We start from the raw sequence: 17201 nt of genomic DNA on the forward strand, positions 1-17201 counted from the left end.
ATGTATGCCTGCATACTACTTACATACCTGATGACTTTAGAAACCAGAAGAGGGCATCAGATCCCCTGGAACAGAGAGTTGTGAGCCACTGGAAAGGTACTGGAAATTGAACCCTGATTCTCTGGAAGAGCAGCCAGTGCTCAAAACCTCTGAGCTACCTCTCCAATCCTACCTTTTACTTTTTTGATGGTATCTTTTCAAACACTGCTCCAGTTGCTGAAGCAGTTAAAAACTTAATCTGTTTTTGCTTTTGATGAATCACAGAAGTAAATACCAGATCCAGTCATGATGTCTTTGAAAAATATGCTTAGAAGCACACCAAAAAGCTTTAGAATTTTATTTCTTCCATGTAGCAGGTATATTTTGAGTTCATATTATAAGCATGTTATTTAAGAGTGTGTCTTAGGTAGGGTTTCATTGCTGTGAAGAAAAACCATGACCAAGGTAATTTTTATAAAGGACAACATTTAATTTGGGCTGGCTTGCAGATTCAGAGGTTCAGTCCATTATCATCATGGTGGGGAGCATGGCAGCGTGCAGGCAGACATGTTGCTGGAGGAACCAAGAGTTCTACATCTTGATCCAAAAGCAGCCAGGAGGGGATGGACTCACACTAGACAAAGCTTAAGAATATATATTACCTCAAAGTGCTGCCATCACAGAAACACAATTCCTCTAAGAAGGCCACACTTCCACCAACAAGGCCACACCTACTAATAGTGCCACTACCCATGGGTCAAGCATACCCAAACCACCACAGAGTACAACTTTTCTTTTTCTTTTTCTTTCTTTCTTTTCTTTTCTTTTTTTTTTTGTTTGCATGTGGATATCCAGGCATTCCACTTTGTTTCTTGTCAGAAAAAAACTATACTTATGCTGTTTTATACTTATTTTACCACAAGTGTTACAAATCAATTCACTCTGATTTTGTAGGAAGACTAAAAGGTTACAGGATGTTGTTGAGTTAAGCCAATCTTGTTTAAAAACGGATGGTCCAATCACTAGACTTTTGTGCTGGGAGATTCTTTCAAGGTCCTTGTTGAAAAATCATCACTTCCTGTAATGCAGATGTGGTGGTTTGAATGAAAATGGCCTCTCTATAGGCTCATATAGTTGAATGCTTAGTCCCAGTTGATGAAACAGTTTGGAAAGCATTAAGAGGTGTGCCCTTGTTGGAGGTCATGTGTCACTTGAGGGTGGGCTATGGGGTTCCAAAAGCCCATTCAATTCTCCCCCTCTCCCTCCCCCCTCTCTCCCCCTCCCTCTCTCCTCCCCCTCTCATATAAGTTCTCAGCTACTGTTCCAGCCCCATTCCTACCTGTTGCCAGGCTTCCCACCATAATGGTCATGGACTCACCCTCTGACACTATAAGCAAACCCCCAGTAAATGCTTTCTTTTATAAGTTGCTTTGGTCATGGTGTCTCTTCACAGCAATGAAGTCTGGTGGTGGTAAGGTGGTTTGGTTTGGTTTGATTTTTGGTTTTGATTTTTGAGACAGGGTTTCTCTTTGCAATGTTGGCTGACCTGAAACTTGTTCTGCAGACCAAGCTGGCCACACACTCAGAGCTCTGCCTGCCTCTGCCTCCTGAGTGTTGGGATTAAAAATGTGTGCCATCACTGGCACATGCCTTTAATCCTAGCACTTGGTAAGCAGAGGCAGGGGGATCTTTAAAAGAGAGACAGAGAGAGGAAAAAAATATCAAGTTGACTGGGCAGGAAGGTGAGGGTGGATCTGGGAGGAGCTGGGAGGGGAAATATATATCCTCAAAATACATGGTATGAAATTCTGAAAGAATTAATAAAAATATCATTGTAAAGTATAATTTTGTGATTCTCTGTGGCTTTCATTCTTTGATTTTGTACAAAGTTCAGCAGATTGCATTCTAAGACTCTGCTAGTGATTATAATGCTTTGCAACTGAATTTATGTCAAAATTTGCTATTCTTTTTCTGTTAGACATTTCCCATCCAAAATCCTTTTTTTAACCAAGCTATGTGACTTTATTCATATAGATCCATGAATTGAAAGAAAAATGGGGAACTATATCCTCCAAATATCTACCTCTGAATATGCAATTTAAATACATTGAGCAGGAGTTGTTATCCATAAAAATAGCACAAAAGCAATACGAGAAGCTGCGTGAAGATCAGAGGAGTCTGCGAAGGGAGGCACTAGGCCTGCAGTGCCAGCTGCGAGAGAACATGGTAGGTCCTCGTGAGGAGAGACAGGATCAAGGAGGGGCTAGGGCATCATTTAAAAGACAGGCAGCCACTTTTACAGGACAACAGATCTGTTACATCCTAAATTAATTTCACTGAATTACATGTGTGTGTCCTCTGTGAGTCTTATAACAGCTGGTGATGGAAATTTCTAGAAGGCGGGTGACATCTGTTTATCCCTTTAATTACTTCTGTTTCCATCATTAAAATACAATTAATCTTTCAGAATAATTATTTTCAGCTTTTTAGGCAATTTAAAACAATACCCCTAGGAGGGAAAGAAAAACTGGAATGCAACACACTTTCACCACAATTCTGAATTATCCTTAAGTTACACTGTTGGGGGTGGGGGCTGAAATTTGACTCAGCTCTATTCTGTGAACTGCCTGCATAAGAGCAAGCGTGAGAGTAATGCAGAACTAAGCCTTGTGGCTCAGAAGCACCAGGAGGCCCCAGGTTCACACTCCACTCCAACCAAAATGAGGTCAAATTATCATTTTATGATCTGGATTTGATGGGGTTGGTATTGAAAGTTTAAGCTCTGGCATCTTACTACACGTATTTTTAAAATTACTGTGGGGATCAATTACTCAAAACTAAAGCAAGCACATTAACTATTTTGTGTGCTACATGTAATTATTTTAAAAGTATGTCCTTTTAATTTTTCCATAGGCAAAACTAGAAGACAAAAAGCATGCACTGGCACAAAGAGACAGTAATTATGACTCGGTAATGAGTCAGATGGAACTCAGGATTAAAAACCTTGAGTCGGAGCTCGAGAAACTGGAAGCTGAGAAAGAGTCCAATGAGAGAAAGGTAGAGAAATACCAACAGCGCTGTGTCCGAGAGCGGGAGCTCAGCCAAATGCTATCACATAAACTCACCAAGTAAGTCAGGGAGCTCGCTCATTCACCACTACTGTGTAACAGTCACCGAAACAGACTCGGAAGATTAAGTAAGATATGTAGGCAAAGTGCAAATTATAACCAGAATGTAGTGCAGGAAATGAGCCTACACTTGTCCCATGTTATGGGTGGATTGTAGACAGTGAAAACAAAAACTTGAAATCTGCTCATTCAATGGTTTATGCTTTTTTTTGGGGGGGGGGAGGTTCGAGACATGGTTTCTCTATATAGCCCTGGCTATCCTGGAACTCACTCTGTAGACCAGGCAGGCCTTGAACTCAGAAATCCACCTGCCTCTGCCTCCCAAGTGCGACACCACTGCCCAGCATGAGTTACCCTTTTTTAAGTATACATTTTGTACATTTGTATACATTTAATTATATACATTTGTCATGGATCACCACAGGATATTTTGTTGTGGTTTCCTATGGTGCAATGGCTATTATAGTCAAGAACGTGAGCATAGCACTATCTCATAGTTTTAGCTTTTAAAAAGTTATTTCTACTGGCATGATCAGTTTTATTAAGTGGGGCGCTTCTAGAAGCCACCCATCATTGGCAGGCACCATCTCTCTCCTACTCTGAACTACTAGTTAGCTTAGAAATAGATGTAATTCTTCACCATAAATTTAGACCTATACCTGAGAGCCAACAGTATGCTCCAAGGCGTTTTCAGCGTTAAGGCTTTGGGTAAGAGGGATTATGAAATGCTTTCTAAAGAGCGGCTCATTTAGGGAATGAGGGCGTTAAGTATTTACCATTTGCAATCTTCACAGAACTAATAACAAACTAAGCAAAGTCAGAACAGACATTTTGCTGGTGACAGAACGGAACAGAACTGTACAGAACACTCTTACTACAAGGCCTGTCCCCAAAAGTCCTGGTGTCACGAAGCATGATACTTATATAAACCGCAACCCTAACTTCATCGCAAGCAGAAACTCAGAGCCTGCCATACCCAGCCCTCAGCCTTCTCCTGAGCTTATGGGGAGGAGTCTATTCAAGGTAAGCTATATTCTCTACTGCTCTTCGGCATTCCAACTCTGTATCTGATAGTAATATTCTTTTCATTTAGTGAGATACTGAACCATTTAGTTGAGGTATGCATGGTAAGTTAAAGTTAAAATAGTCAGGATATCTACAAAGAAAACTTTTTTATGTGTCTGAGGGCTTTGCCTATATGTAAGTGTGATGCATTCATGCCTGATGCTCATGCAGGCCAGAAGAGGGTATCAGATCCCCTGACTCTGGAATTACAGGTGTTTGTAAAAACACCCTGTGGTTGCTGGAGTAGAACCCAGAAAGGGTAGCAAGTGGTCCTAACTGCTGAACCATCTTTCTAGCCCCCAGAAAAAAATTAAGTCCATAAAACATATATCTCCCATTTTCTTTATTCACCCATCTGTTGACTGGCCATCTATGCTGACTCCATAATTTGGCTATGTGGATAGTGCTGTGACAAACATGGAGATGTAGAACTGCTGTTGTACACTAACTCAGAGATGAATCACATGGTGTTGGTTTCTAAGGTGACTAAAGTAATCTATTATACAATTCCAGTGTGGTTTTAAGGGTTCCTATGTCCCACATCCCCATCAACATTTCTTGTTTTGGTGAGTGTGTCTGAGTGGGTTCTCAATGTAGTTCTATATTTTAATTTCCCTGATTGCTGAAGATATTGAACTGGCTCACATGTCAATTAGCCATTTCTATATGTTTGCTTGTAAGTATCTCCTCACACCCTCTCTCTGGCTTATTTGCTCTTTTGACTTTTTTGTTTAGTTATTTAAGTATGCAAAGTGTCAGTCCCTTGTTAGGTGAATAATTGACAAAGTTTTTCCCCCTTTCTATGACCTATCTGTCTTGATACTTAATTTTTCTATCAGTGTGCATAAGATTTCTATGTCTTTTCCTATGACACTAGGAAAGCACTATGCTAAGTTCTTAGGCCTAACTAACCTTTTTTATTTTATGTAGACCATTGTCCAGTTTTGCTATTATTTTCTGAGCCATCTGAATCCCACTCAGAAGTCATTGCCTGTGGCTATGTCCTTAATTGTTCCCATAAGTTTTCTCCCAACAGTCTCAAAGTATGACTCTTGCATCATCATATTTGACCCATTTTTAATTTATTTCTAAAGTTTTCATACAATTATATATTATACATTTAGCATAGTCCCTTCCAATCCTCCACTGTCTTCCTCTCTCACTCATTTTACCTTCATGTCATATACAAACATATCTAAAATTTAGGCACCGAAATAGAATAAAATCTAGGACCAACAAGTGATTTGTCAATTCATTATGCGTGTGCCTATATACATAGTATTTATATATTGTATATAGATGTAATATTACTTATACATATGTGTAGGTATATATGTACATATCCAGGCATATATATGTATATACACATATACATGTATGTGCTTCTATATACTCATACACATGTATACACACATATATATATGTATAGAAAGAGGAGCGAGAGAGATATCTCCACTGTTGCTCCTTTTCCTCAAATACTGGGTTTTAACCAAGTTCTCCTAAGGTTCTCCATTTTTGCCTTCCCCGAAATGAAAGCAACGGCTAATCTTTAAATAGAACTGCCGTCAAATAAAATATATTCTATCAGAATATTCTGTAAAGCTGCATGCAATCCCCATGTACCCTGGAGATGCACACTGGTTAGAATTTGCTCAACTTGACACTGCTAGGGTCATCTGGGAAGAGGAACCTGAGAAAATATCTGCATCTGATGGCCTGTGAGCAGGTTTATGGGGCATCTTCTTAATGGTGAATGGGGGCAGTCCCAGACCATTGTGAGCATTACCATCACTGAGCAAGTGGACCTGGACAGTATAATAAAGTAAGCAGAGCAAGGCACGGGGAGCAAGCCAGTAGGCAGCACTCCTCCATGGCCTCCGCTTCAGTTCCTGCCTTGAGTTCCTGTCCAATGATAGGTTGTGACACGGAAGTGTAAGATGAACTAAACCTTTTCCTCCCCAAATGCTTTTGGCCATGGTGCAAGAAGCAAAGTAAAACCAAAGTGCAAGGGGAAGAATTTAATGCAACCATGTCATCTCATTCATAAAAATTTAAAATGGGCTCCTCCTTCCGCTGATCCGTTGTCGCCATGGTGAAGCTGAGCAAAGAAGCCAAACAGAGGCTGCAGCAGCTCTTCAGGGGCGGCCAGTTTGCCATCCGCTGGGGCTTTATTCCTCTCGTGATTTACCTGGGATTTACGAGAGGTGCAGATCCTGGGATGCCTAAACCGTCAGTTTTAAGCCTGCTTTGGGGATAAAGGACTGTTTGGTTAACTGGATTTGGACGCGATCCAACATGGAAGGTGTATACTCCAGCTGGATAAGAAAGGAGACGTCATTTCAACACTTCCGTGGCAGAGTGGAGGAGCCTATACTGACTTATGATAGACTATCAAAATAAATATTTTTAACAATGTTACAAAAAATATTTTAAATGGTTCCCACAATGGCAAGCTAGCTAAACCTATTGTAGAATTTATAAAAAAAAAAAAAAAAAAAAAAGAAAGAAAGAAAGAAAGAAAGAAAGAAAGAAAGAAAGAAAGAAAGAAAGAAATTCAACTATGGCTGTTCATAGTCCAGATACTTGACTGTATTTGACAATTCTGTGACTAGTCATGGGATGTTATTTTGAACAAAATGTGAACGAATTTTAAAAACTAGTTTTCAGTGAGTTGATTTATTAATAAAATGTCTGTCCAGCAAGCATGCACTGTTTGTAGCTCTGATGGTGTTTTCATGATCTTCTTAGTGGACAGAAGATAGCTCAAGCCTGTGAAAAATACTGTCTCCAGCTTTTCTTCTTACTAGTCTTCATCCCCAGACAATACAATAGCAGAGCACATCTAAATTGTCTAAGGCACCAGTTAGCAAATAGATTAAAGGAGAACAAATTCAATGCATGCTTTCATATGGGAGATAATAAAGTCCTAGCCAACAGGCATTTTTCACCACTTGTTAGCTTAGTATTTGGGGGCCATGAAATTGGACTGCTGCACACAGAACAGAGACTGGGGGGCTGGAGGAATATCTCAGTGGATGAAGTGCTTGCTGCACAGGCAAGACAAGCTGGGTTTGGATCCCTAGTACCCATGCAAGAAGTCGGTGTGGCAGCACATAGCTGCCATCACAGTGCTGGGGGGAGAGGGACTGAGGAGTCCCTGGAGTTCACTGGCCAGCCATTGAAACCAGATCCAGAGAAAGGAACCTTTGTCTCAAAAATATGCTGGAAAAGGATGAGGGGGATACCTGAGTTCGCTTCTGGCTCCCACACCCACACCTATAACCACAGAGAAGTTCACTTGCACACTTATATAAACACACATACATTCCCCACACACATCCTTTTAAGGGTTATTTATTTATTTTATGTATGAGTGTTCTGCATGTACACCTACATGCCAGAAAATGGCATCAGATCCCATTACAGATGGTTGTGAGTCACGGTATGGTTGCTGGGAAATAAACTCAAGACCTCTGGAAGAGCAGACAGTGCTCTTAACCACGCCACTAGATAATTTTTTTTTGTAAAAAACCAAGAAGTTCCAGAGACTGTCTTCTTGCCTCCACATGCACATTTGTACACACACAACTGTCTACACATGAACACACACACACACACACACACACACACGCTCACACACAAAGGAGAAAAAAAGCTGAATGTCTCTAAATTGTTGTGCATACTGAAAATGTAAAAATGTTCTCATTAGTTCCCACCAGAAAATCAGGTTCTGTGTCAATTTTTCCAGGGTATGGTGAATGAGTGTGTAAATATGTACCCAACGCAGAGGAAAATTTGGGAGGTGAAGCTATTTTATTTTCATTTGGGGAAGAAAGGGTTATTTTAGTATCTCTAGCCAAGGTGAAGTATAAAAAAACCCTATCCTAATAGTTCTAACGTGTAGATGGTTTCATGTGGGATGTCAGTCAAATCATGCTAGACTTAAGAGCGCTTCAATACACTCTCATCAGTTTTCACAGATACATCTGCATGGTCACCGCTTAATGACTTGACTTGAAACGGCTTCTGCCCGAATGATTTAGTTGGCTGGGGTTTTTGTTTTGTTTTGTTTTGGGTTACTTAAAATGTTTCTTTTGTAACATTTTTATTGATTCTCTGGGACGTTCACAAATCACACACCCAGATCACACTTGCTTCCCAGTCCTCCCATGCCAGTGTCCCCACCATTGAGACCTCCCTGCACCAAAAAAATAAAAAATAATTTTGTAAAAGTCCAATTTGTATGGTCTGTATACTCACTGGAGCAAACTCTCAGTGGCCTTCCTTCCCCTCCAGGACACCCCCACCCCTACCCTCTACCATCCATCTCCCATCCACATCCCTACCCTTCAGCATCCTCATCACACATTTGAAGAGTTCCCTTTGGTGGCTTCCTGTCTAAGCTGTTACTTTAGGGGTTGGGGGCAGCTGGAGTGGAAGTAGGGGTTGTTATTGAAGCCTTCTATGGCCCCCTCTCAACTACATCTGCAGTCATCCATATCACAGCAAAAGTTGCCCTTCACAATCAGGGAGACCATGGCTCGTGGGCCTCCATACAGTTTCTGGTGACAGCACAGACCATGAACACAACTCCCAGCTGAGGCAGGACCATGGACCCAGACATGGCCTTCAGTGGCAGCATGGGCCTAGACATTCCCATGGCCTCTGGTGGCAGGGCAGACCATTCAGATCAGAATGGCCCCCAGTGGTAGCATGACCCACAGACATCAACATGGGTTCCAGCTACAGGACAAACCATGGCCTTCAGTAGTAATCAGCCACGGACATCAACACAGCCACAGGCACCCGGCTGGTGGCTGTTACTGCAAATATTAAAAAGGTCAAAGTCTCACCACCTCTGCCTCTAGGCTAGCCCCCACGTAGCATCGACCAATTGTGGTTCTCTTGCTGCAGATTCCACTCATATTTCCAGCCATCCACCCACTGTGGTCAGCAGTCCCAAATCCCAGTAACCCGGTAAAATAAAAATTCTAGAAGCTTTTAATTAATTGATCAGATTTATCAATAAATTCTCAATTCACAAGATGACCACACTGTAGTTTCAGAGCCAATTGATATTGATATAAATTGCCCACCTAGATAAGACAAATTGTCTATAATTTTTCATCCCTTATAAGATAATCATGACTACCTGGTTATTTAAAGCCACTCAGAATCTGGATCATCCTGTTCGTCCTCCATCTTCCTTCCTTCTCTGCCCTCTCTCCATCTCTGTCTCGGAATTCCTAGCTCCCCCTCCCTTTTCCTTGTCCAATCACAGGCTTCCTGTTGCACTAACATTTAAATTAATTGGGGGAAAACTCTGCTACAAGCTGCTTTTGCCTCATGCAGTCCATTGGTTTGCTTTCTTGTCCCAGGTACTTGCTATATAGATTGCCCAGGCTTGCTGCAAACTCTCTATATAGCCCAGGCTGATCTTGAACTTATGATCCTCCTAACTCCACCTCCCAAGTGCTAAGGTTACACATGTGTATCAATGTACCCAGTTTGTTAATTGATTTTAGTAAAATCTTCTCCTTTTCTTCCAGTATTTAGCTGTTCCATTTACAAGACTCACTAATGCTGCTGTAATAGAAATGTCATGGAAAGAAAATAATAGAAAATCGATCAAAGAAAGCTTCACATCAAAAATGTATAGATATTACAAACCAATCCCTTATTATTATCACAAATTATTTACTGTGTGAAGGGTATTGTGTTAGACCCTTTGGGGGGCATTAGTAAGACAAAAGCTTTTATCAAAGAATCAAGTGAGAACAATTTAAATGGGGTAATACAATACACAATGCAGCATCCCATATATTCTGTAATTAAATAGCTAACTATAGTCAGAACGTTTTGCTTAATGGCAAGAGATGTGTTCTTCTTTCTGGTTATGTGGTGATTCTACTTTGATCTCGGTCATATTTTAAGAAGCTTCTACTTCAATGGGTCTTGAAGGGTCATAAGAGATATATGTTAAGTGATATGTCATTCCCACAATATCATTTGTTTGATTTTAACGTTATAAAATCTGATATTTCAGAAGCAGCAAAAAATGGTAAAAGACATAACTGAAGAGGTAGATAAAGGTATGTTGTCAACATGTATGGGTTGAATTTAGAGTAAACTATCCATTTCCAAGGCAAACTGTAAGTAGCAAATGCTGCCTTTGGCTTATAGATTCTACATTAAAAGCATGCAGACACAGGTGTCCCTAGTAAGTACTGTTCACCCTGCATTTCTGTCGCTCCATGGTTTTCAAAGCCTCTTTTTCATTCTTCCTCAACAACTCATTAACACCTGCCCCTGCCAACCTCCTCAAAAACTGCAACAGTCATCTACTGATACTTAGTCAAGCAGTCACACTTCCTAAGCTGTCACTTGACAGGTATCATTTTAAATTCCATTACTGGATTCTCCCTGGCTTAACCTCCCTTGGAGGAGGTAATACTATTTCCTTATGAAGACTAGAAGTCAGAGTGCCTGCTGTCAGGCTATTCCACCTTCTCTCTCACCACTCACCTACTTTGGCCAATTGCTCCTGCTTTTAGTAGCCATGGGCTACTCCTGCTCTTCTCATCCTAGGGTTTGCATGCTGCCTTCCTCCCTTATTCCCTCAATATCAGCTTAAATAACACCTCCACCTAAGAGGCTACAGTATCAGCACAGCATGGCATGTAGCTCCCTCTGGGGGTTCATAGTTCCTGTATTAAGAATCTATTGCTCGGGGGCTGGAGATGGCTCAGTGGTTAAGAGCACTGACTGTTCTTCCAGAGGTCCTGAGTTCAATCCCCAGCAACCACATGGTGGCTCACAACCATCTGTAATGGGATCCAATGCCCTCTTCTGGTGTCTGAAGACAGCTACAGTGTACTCATATAAATAAAATAAATAAATCTTTTTTTAAAAAAAAAGCTTCTATTGCTCAGTCAGACACTGCACCTCCATTTGATGTGGGGATATAGTATAATGACATGCAGAGGGCTAGCATGTACCTCTTCCCTCGTCATCTCAGGACTTGTCCCAGTAGCTTACTAGCACATGGCCTCTGAGTAAATGAGTGAAGAGTATGGATGCATACTGACACTCAGCCCTGATAATAACTAATAAAGTGTGTGTGTGTGTGTGTGTGTGTGTGTGGTGTGTGTATGTGTGTGTGTGTGGTGTGTGTGTGTATGTGTGTGTGTGTTGTGTGTGTGTATATGTGTATGTGTGTGTATATGTGTATGTGTGTGTGTTGTGTGTGTGTATGTGTGTGTGTGTTTGTGTGTGTGTTTGTGTGTATGTGTTTGTGTGTGTGTGTGTTTGTGTGTGTGTGTGTGTGTGTGTGTGTGTGTGTGTGTGTGCGCATTTAGTTTATACTGAAGTGATACATACTTATTTGTCATTTTATCTCTCCTGATAAGGCTAAGTTACTAACTACTGTTGTTAACTGCGAAGTCCCTAAAATAAAGATTGTAAATCTTACTTTTTCTTTCTAGCTGCAGCTGAACTTGAGTCTTGGTCCTTGGAAGCTTATCCTTCAGGATCTAAGTAACAAATCAAGATCTATTTTAGGGAATAGCAAAGACGTGCACAGATTAAAATAAACATGTTTTTCCGAACAAGACATTTTATTTAGTGACCTTTTCTGTAACATTTTAGTTGTTTCTTATTAAATATACTATGTGATAACTTCTATTGAAGAAACATGTTTTTGAATCATGTTCCTTCAACCACACACACAAATCAAATATTTTAATCCTATATTTTACACACACACAAATCAAATATTTTAATCCTATATTTTAAGCTGTTTCTTGGCATACACTACCTTTCTGAGTATTTTACAAATGAAAACATGGGTTACAGATCCCAAATGCTCAAATTCCAGCTATTTAAACAGCATCCAAACACCCAGTTGTCACTCATCATTTGCTAGAATTAAAAGTCACTTTAATGGCGGCTTATTTTCCTTCCCCACTACACACCAGCGTAAATGCACCCGCACACATGGACATCACTCCAGTAGAGTGGCCAGCAGCCCACGGTCACAGCTTTGATGTGTTGCAGACATTGTAGCTACATCAGATGATAGAATTTTGAACTTTGATGCTTTAAACTTTAAACACTTATTTATAACCCTTTTCTCAAAGGGGGTAAAAAAACTTTTGCTGACGAAATTTCATCTTTGGAAATGTCTTAAAATTAAGAGTTTAACATACTATCACAAAGCACCTTTCCCTGTGTCTCACTGCAACGTAATCCTACTACAGTGGGTACTGTGAGTGAAATGCAACTGAAGCACAGGCAAGGGCTTCGGAACAGCTATTATGAATATGCTCAAAGGACTAGAAAACAATATGAATAAACAGAACCTCAGGTAAAACTCAGCAACAGAGTTCAAGACATGAAAGACAGAGTCTCAGGCACTGAAGACAAGATAGAAGAAATGAATACTTCAAAGAAAATGTTAACTCTTAAAAAAAAAAAAAACCAACCTAGGCATAAAAACATCTAGGAAATCTGAGATGATATAAAAAGACCAAATTATGAAGAAGAGATAGGAAGAAGAAGAAACCCAGGTCAAAGTTCAGGAAATATTTTCAGTAAAATTATTAAAGGAAAATATTCCTAACCTAAAAAAAGAAGGTCTAACCAAGCATGGCAGTGTATGCCTTTAATCCTAACGCTAGGGAGGCAGAGGCAGGCAGATCTCTGTGAGTTCAAGGCCAGCCAGCTTGATCTACAAAACAAATTCCAGGCAGCCAGAGTTGTTACACAAAGAAATCCTGTCTGAGGAGTCTAAGGGATATCTATCAAGGTTCAAGAAGCATAGAGAATACAAAAAAAAAAAATTACATACTCCCCACAACACATAATAATAAAACACACTAAATGTACAGAACAAAGAAAAAAATTAAAAGCTGCAAGGGTAAAAGACCAAGTAACATATAAAGGCAAACCCATTAGAATAGCATCTGACTTCTCAATGGAAACTCTAAAAGGCAAAAGGGCCTGAACAGATGGGCTACACAGACTCTTAGAGATCACAGACGCCAGCCCAAAGTACTATACCCAGCAAAACTTTCAATGACAGTAAATGGAGGAAGAAAATTCCATGATAAAACCAAATTTAAGCAGTATCTATCTACAAGTTCAGCTCTATAGAAGATGCTAGAAGAAACATCAACCTGAAGAGGTTACCACACCTAAGAAAACACAGGAATAAATAATCCCAGACCAGCAAGTCAAAGGGAGGAGGAGTCAACAAACACTGCTCTGTGAGAGCGCTCAGTATCAACAGTCTCAATTCCCAATACACAGACTAACAGATGGAATTTGAAAAACAGGATCTATCCTTCTGCTGCATACAAGGAACATACATTAACATCAAAGATAGATATTACCTCAGGGTAAAAGGATACAGAAAGCTACTCCAATCAAATGCACCCAAGAAGCAAGCCAGTGTAGCCATTTTAGTATCTGACAAAATAGACTTCAACACAAAACTAATCAGAAGAGACAGGAAAAGGATACTTACTCATCAAAGGAAAATCCACCATTATGCACCAAAAGCCAGGGCCCCAAAGCTGATTTTAAAACCCTATTACAGTTAAAATCATATATTGGCCCTCACAGTGATACAAGGTGACTTCAATACCTGAGTCTCACTAATAGACAGGGCATCCAGGCAAAAACTAAACAGAGAAAGGATGCAGTTAACTGATGTCATAAACCAAATGGACCTAACATATTTACAGAATATTTTATTCAAACACAAAAGAACATACCTTCTTTCTCAGCAGCTCATGGAACTTTCTTCAAAATTGACTACATAGTTGGACATAAGCAAGTCTCAAGAGACACATGAAAGTTGAAGTAATACCCTAAAACCTATCTGACCACCCCAGATTAAACAATAAATGAATATCAACAACAGAAACATCAGAAAGGTTACAAACTCATGGAAACTGAACAACTCACTACTGAATGAAAACTGGGTCAAGAAAAAAATAAAAAAACCTTTTATAGTTGGATTAAAATGAACACATGCATAGCCAAACCTACGGGACACAGGAAGGCAGTTGTTTTTAAGAGACAAGTTCACCGCACTAAGTGCCTCCATAATAGGAATGGAGAAATCTCACATTAGCAATGGAATGCCACACCTGAAAGCTCTAGAAAAGGAAATAACACCCAGAATGAGTAGATGGGATGAAATAATCAAATCAGGACTGAAATCCATAAAATAGAAAAAAATCAAAGAATTAATGAAAGGTGCTTTGTCTATAGATCTGTCAGCAAAAAAGAAAACCGATCTCTCCTTGCAATATGAATTGAACTTGTCTGATAGTTTAGAATGATTCCAGTGAAAATCTACCAGAATAAAAGACAAAGGTCTCAAGAGAACTCAACCATAAAGGTCAGGGTCTTCAAATTCTATCTTGAAACAATTTCAAGGACTCCATATTCATCTGCAATAGTGTTGAGTTTTACGGCAGAGACCTCCATATAAGCAGCAGTTAGTGTTGTGTAGGCCTGACACATGGCAAGTGGTCTATCTGGCCAGAAGATGGTGCTCATGCCTTGGATTTAAAACCAAACAGGCAAATCTGCAATGTTCTAAAACATGATGAAATTTTTATTCTTGTAGCAGATATCATGAAGTCTGCCACATTTGAACAGACAATTTCCCAATTAGGCTATATGGGTCAGTTTCCTGTACAGATGATGTTATAAGCTAAGAATAAAGGGGCCTTAATAAACAGGTATAAAGGTATGTGCTGGCCTGAACTGTGGCATGTTGAGGTTCCAATGACTAGAGAGAATCCTCAGGGTACAACGAATTTCGGGGCAGTGATTGCATTCATTTAACATTTTTAAGCTGCCAAGAAGCACTTAAAGAACTGTTCTAAGTCCTCAGTCATCGGGGAAATGCAAATCAAAATGACCATGAGATCCCACCTTACACCAATCCTAATGGCTAAGATCAAAATTTCAGGTGAATGTTGGTGAGGATGTGGAGAGAGAGAAACACTCCACCATTGCTGGTGGGATTGTAGACTGGTACAACGACTCAGAAATCAATCTGAAGGTTCCTCAGAAAACTGGAAACAGATTTACCTAAAGACCCAGCTATACCACTCTTGGGCATATATCCAAAAGATTCCCTGCCATGCCACAGGGGCACTTGTTCCACTATGTTCATAGCATCCGTATTTGTGATAGCCAGAAGCTGGAAACAACTGAGATGTCCCATGACAGAATGGATACAGGAAATGTGGTTCATTTACACAATGGAATACTACTCGGATATTAAGAATGAGGACAATCCTGAGTTTTGCAGGCTAATGGATGAAACTAGAAAGTATGATCCTGAGTGAGGTAACTGAGACCCAAAAGGACATGCATGGTATGTATTCTCTAATAAGTGGATATTAGCCAAAAAAGTACAAAATACCCAGAATACAGAACTCAAGAAGGTTAACAAGCCAAAGACCCAAGTCCTCAATCCCACTTGGGGGGGAGGGGTAGAAAGCATTAGGAGGGGGTGGGCAGAAGGAGGGACCTGGGTGGGAGAGGGGACAGGGAGAGGAAAAGGGGAACATGATCAGGTATTGGGGTAAGGGAGAATCAGGAGTGAAGCTCTGAGAGCCAGCAGAAAAGAATAGAAACCACCCCCCTCAGATGGGGGGACCCTCAGAGACCTGGGAAGTGAAAGACTCTCAGAACTCAAAGGGAGGGACCTTAAATGAAATGCCCAACAGTGGGGAAAGGGAACTTATAGAGTCCACCTCCAGTAGAAAAGCAGGACATCAAGTGGAGGGATGGGGTTGCCATCCCACAATCAAAAACTCTGACCCAGATCGTCCCTGTCTAAAAGAACTGCAGGGACAAAAATGGAGAACAGACTGAAGGAAAAGAGGTTCAGTGGCAGGCCCAAATTTGGATCCAGCTCAAGGGGAGGCTCCAAGGACTGACACTACCCTCAGAGAGGCCCAACAAGCAGCTGACTGAGACAGAAGCAGATAGTTACACCCAACCATTAGACTGAAGTCGGAGACCCCTGCGGTTGAATTAGGGGAAAGACTGGAAGAAGCTGAGGAGGAGGAGGGCAACCCCATAGCAAGACCAACAACAGTCTCAATTAACCTGAACCCCTGAGTTCTCTCAGACACAGAGCCACCAACCAGGCAGCATACATGAGCTAGTCCGAGGTCCCAACATATATACAGCAGAGGACTACCTGGTCTGGCCTCAGTGGGAGAAGAGGCACCTAACTTGAGAAACGAGGCCCCAGGGAGTACTGAGGCCTGGCGGGGGCATCCTCTTAGAGAAGGGGTAGGAGGAATGGGATGAGGAACTGTGGGAGGGGCGGACCGGGAATCTGGCAACGACTGGACTGTAAAAAAAATAAAAGTAACCAAAAACATTTTTAAGCAGCTATGCGGCTTCATGAAAGCAGTGGTTCCCGAATTAGTCTCAATCATAGTGTAACACACGAATGATTTGTGCCATATGTCTGTATCACCAACAGTTAAACATTTTTAAGTACAATAGAAGACTATATTAAGTCCCTGATTATACACACACGCGCAAATTTGCGCGAGAAAATTTCACGAGATTGAGTCCTTGCTGGTGACGATCTCCTTGCGGCAAGGAGACCTACAAGTGTGTCGATCTGTTCGACGAGACATTCGTCCTGCCAGTTTCTGTGAACTCGGTCACCAAGTTCGCGGTACCGGGAAGACTACAGTAAAAGTGGCGAGGGACGACCTCCGAGGAACAGGGAGTGCCGACGACTCCCGGACTTGCGAGGACTCACGGGCAGGCCCAAGACGGCTGGGGTGACTGTGACGGCTGCAGACGCAGCTGGGATTACAGGCTGCATGTCTTTTGCAGAAAAAGAACTCAGAAAGGATAACCTACAAAAGCTGCAATCTAGTCCGGGAGACCTCTAGCCTCTCCCCAGGAGCTGGGCTCGTCCCGCCTACCGGAGCAGTAGAGCACTGCATGCGTAGAGGGCCGCCGGTACAAGGGGGC

General features: G+C 41.2%; 1 protein-coding gene and 1 pseudogene across 1 annotated transcript; both read left to right on the forward strand.

Moving 5' to 3' along the window:
• The first annotated feature begins 2020 nt into the window (after window positions 1–2020).
• LOC115486543 (ankyrin repeat domain-containing protein 26-like) lies at window positions 2021–11779 on the forward strand. The gene is made up of 5 exons (XM_030243193.1): window positions 2021–2205; window positions 2893–3107; window positions 3902–4130; window positions 10219–10264; window positions 11657–11779. The coding sequence occupies exons 1-5, from the start codon at window positions 2071–2073 to the stop codon at window positions 11710–11712; spliced, it is 681 nt and encodes a 226-aa protein (XP_030099053.1). The 5' UTR covers window positions 2021–2070; the 3' UTR covers window positions 11713–11779.
• Gm7226 (predicted gene 7226) lies at window positions 6230–6603 on the forward strand (annotated as a pseudogene).
• Window positions 11780–17201: the final 5422 nt, after the last annotated feature.

Source organism: Mus musculus, chromosome 7 (genome assembly GCF_000001635.26).
Source record: "Mus musculus strain C57BL/6J chromosome 7, GRCm38.p6 C57BL/6J".
In the NCBI taxonomy this organism is placed as follows: Eukaryota; Metazoa; Chordata; class Mammalia; order Rodentia; family Muridae; genus Mus; species Mus musculus.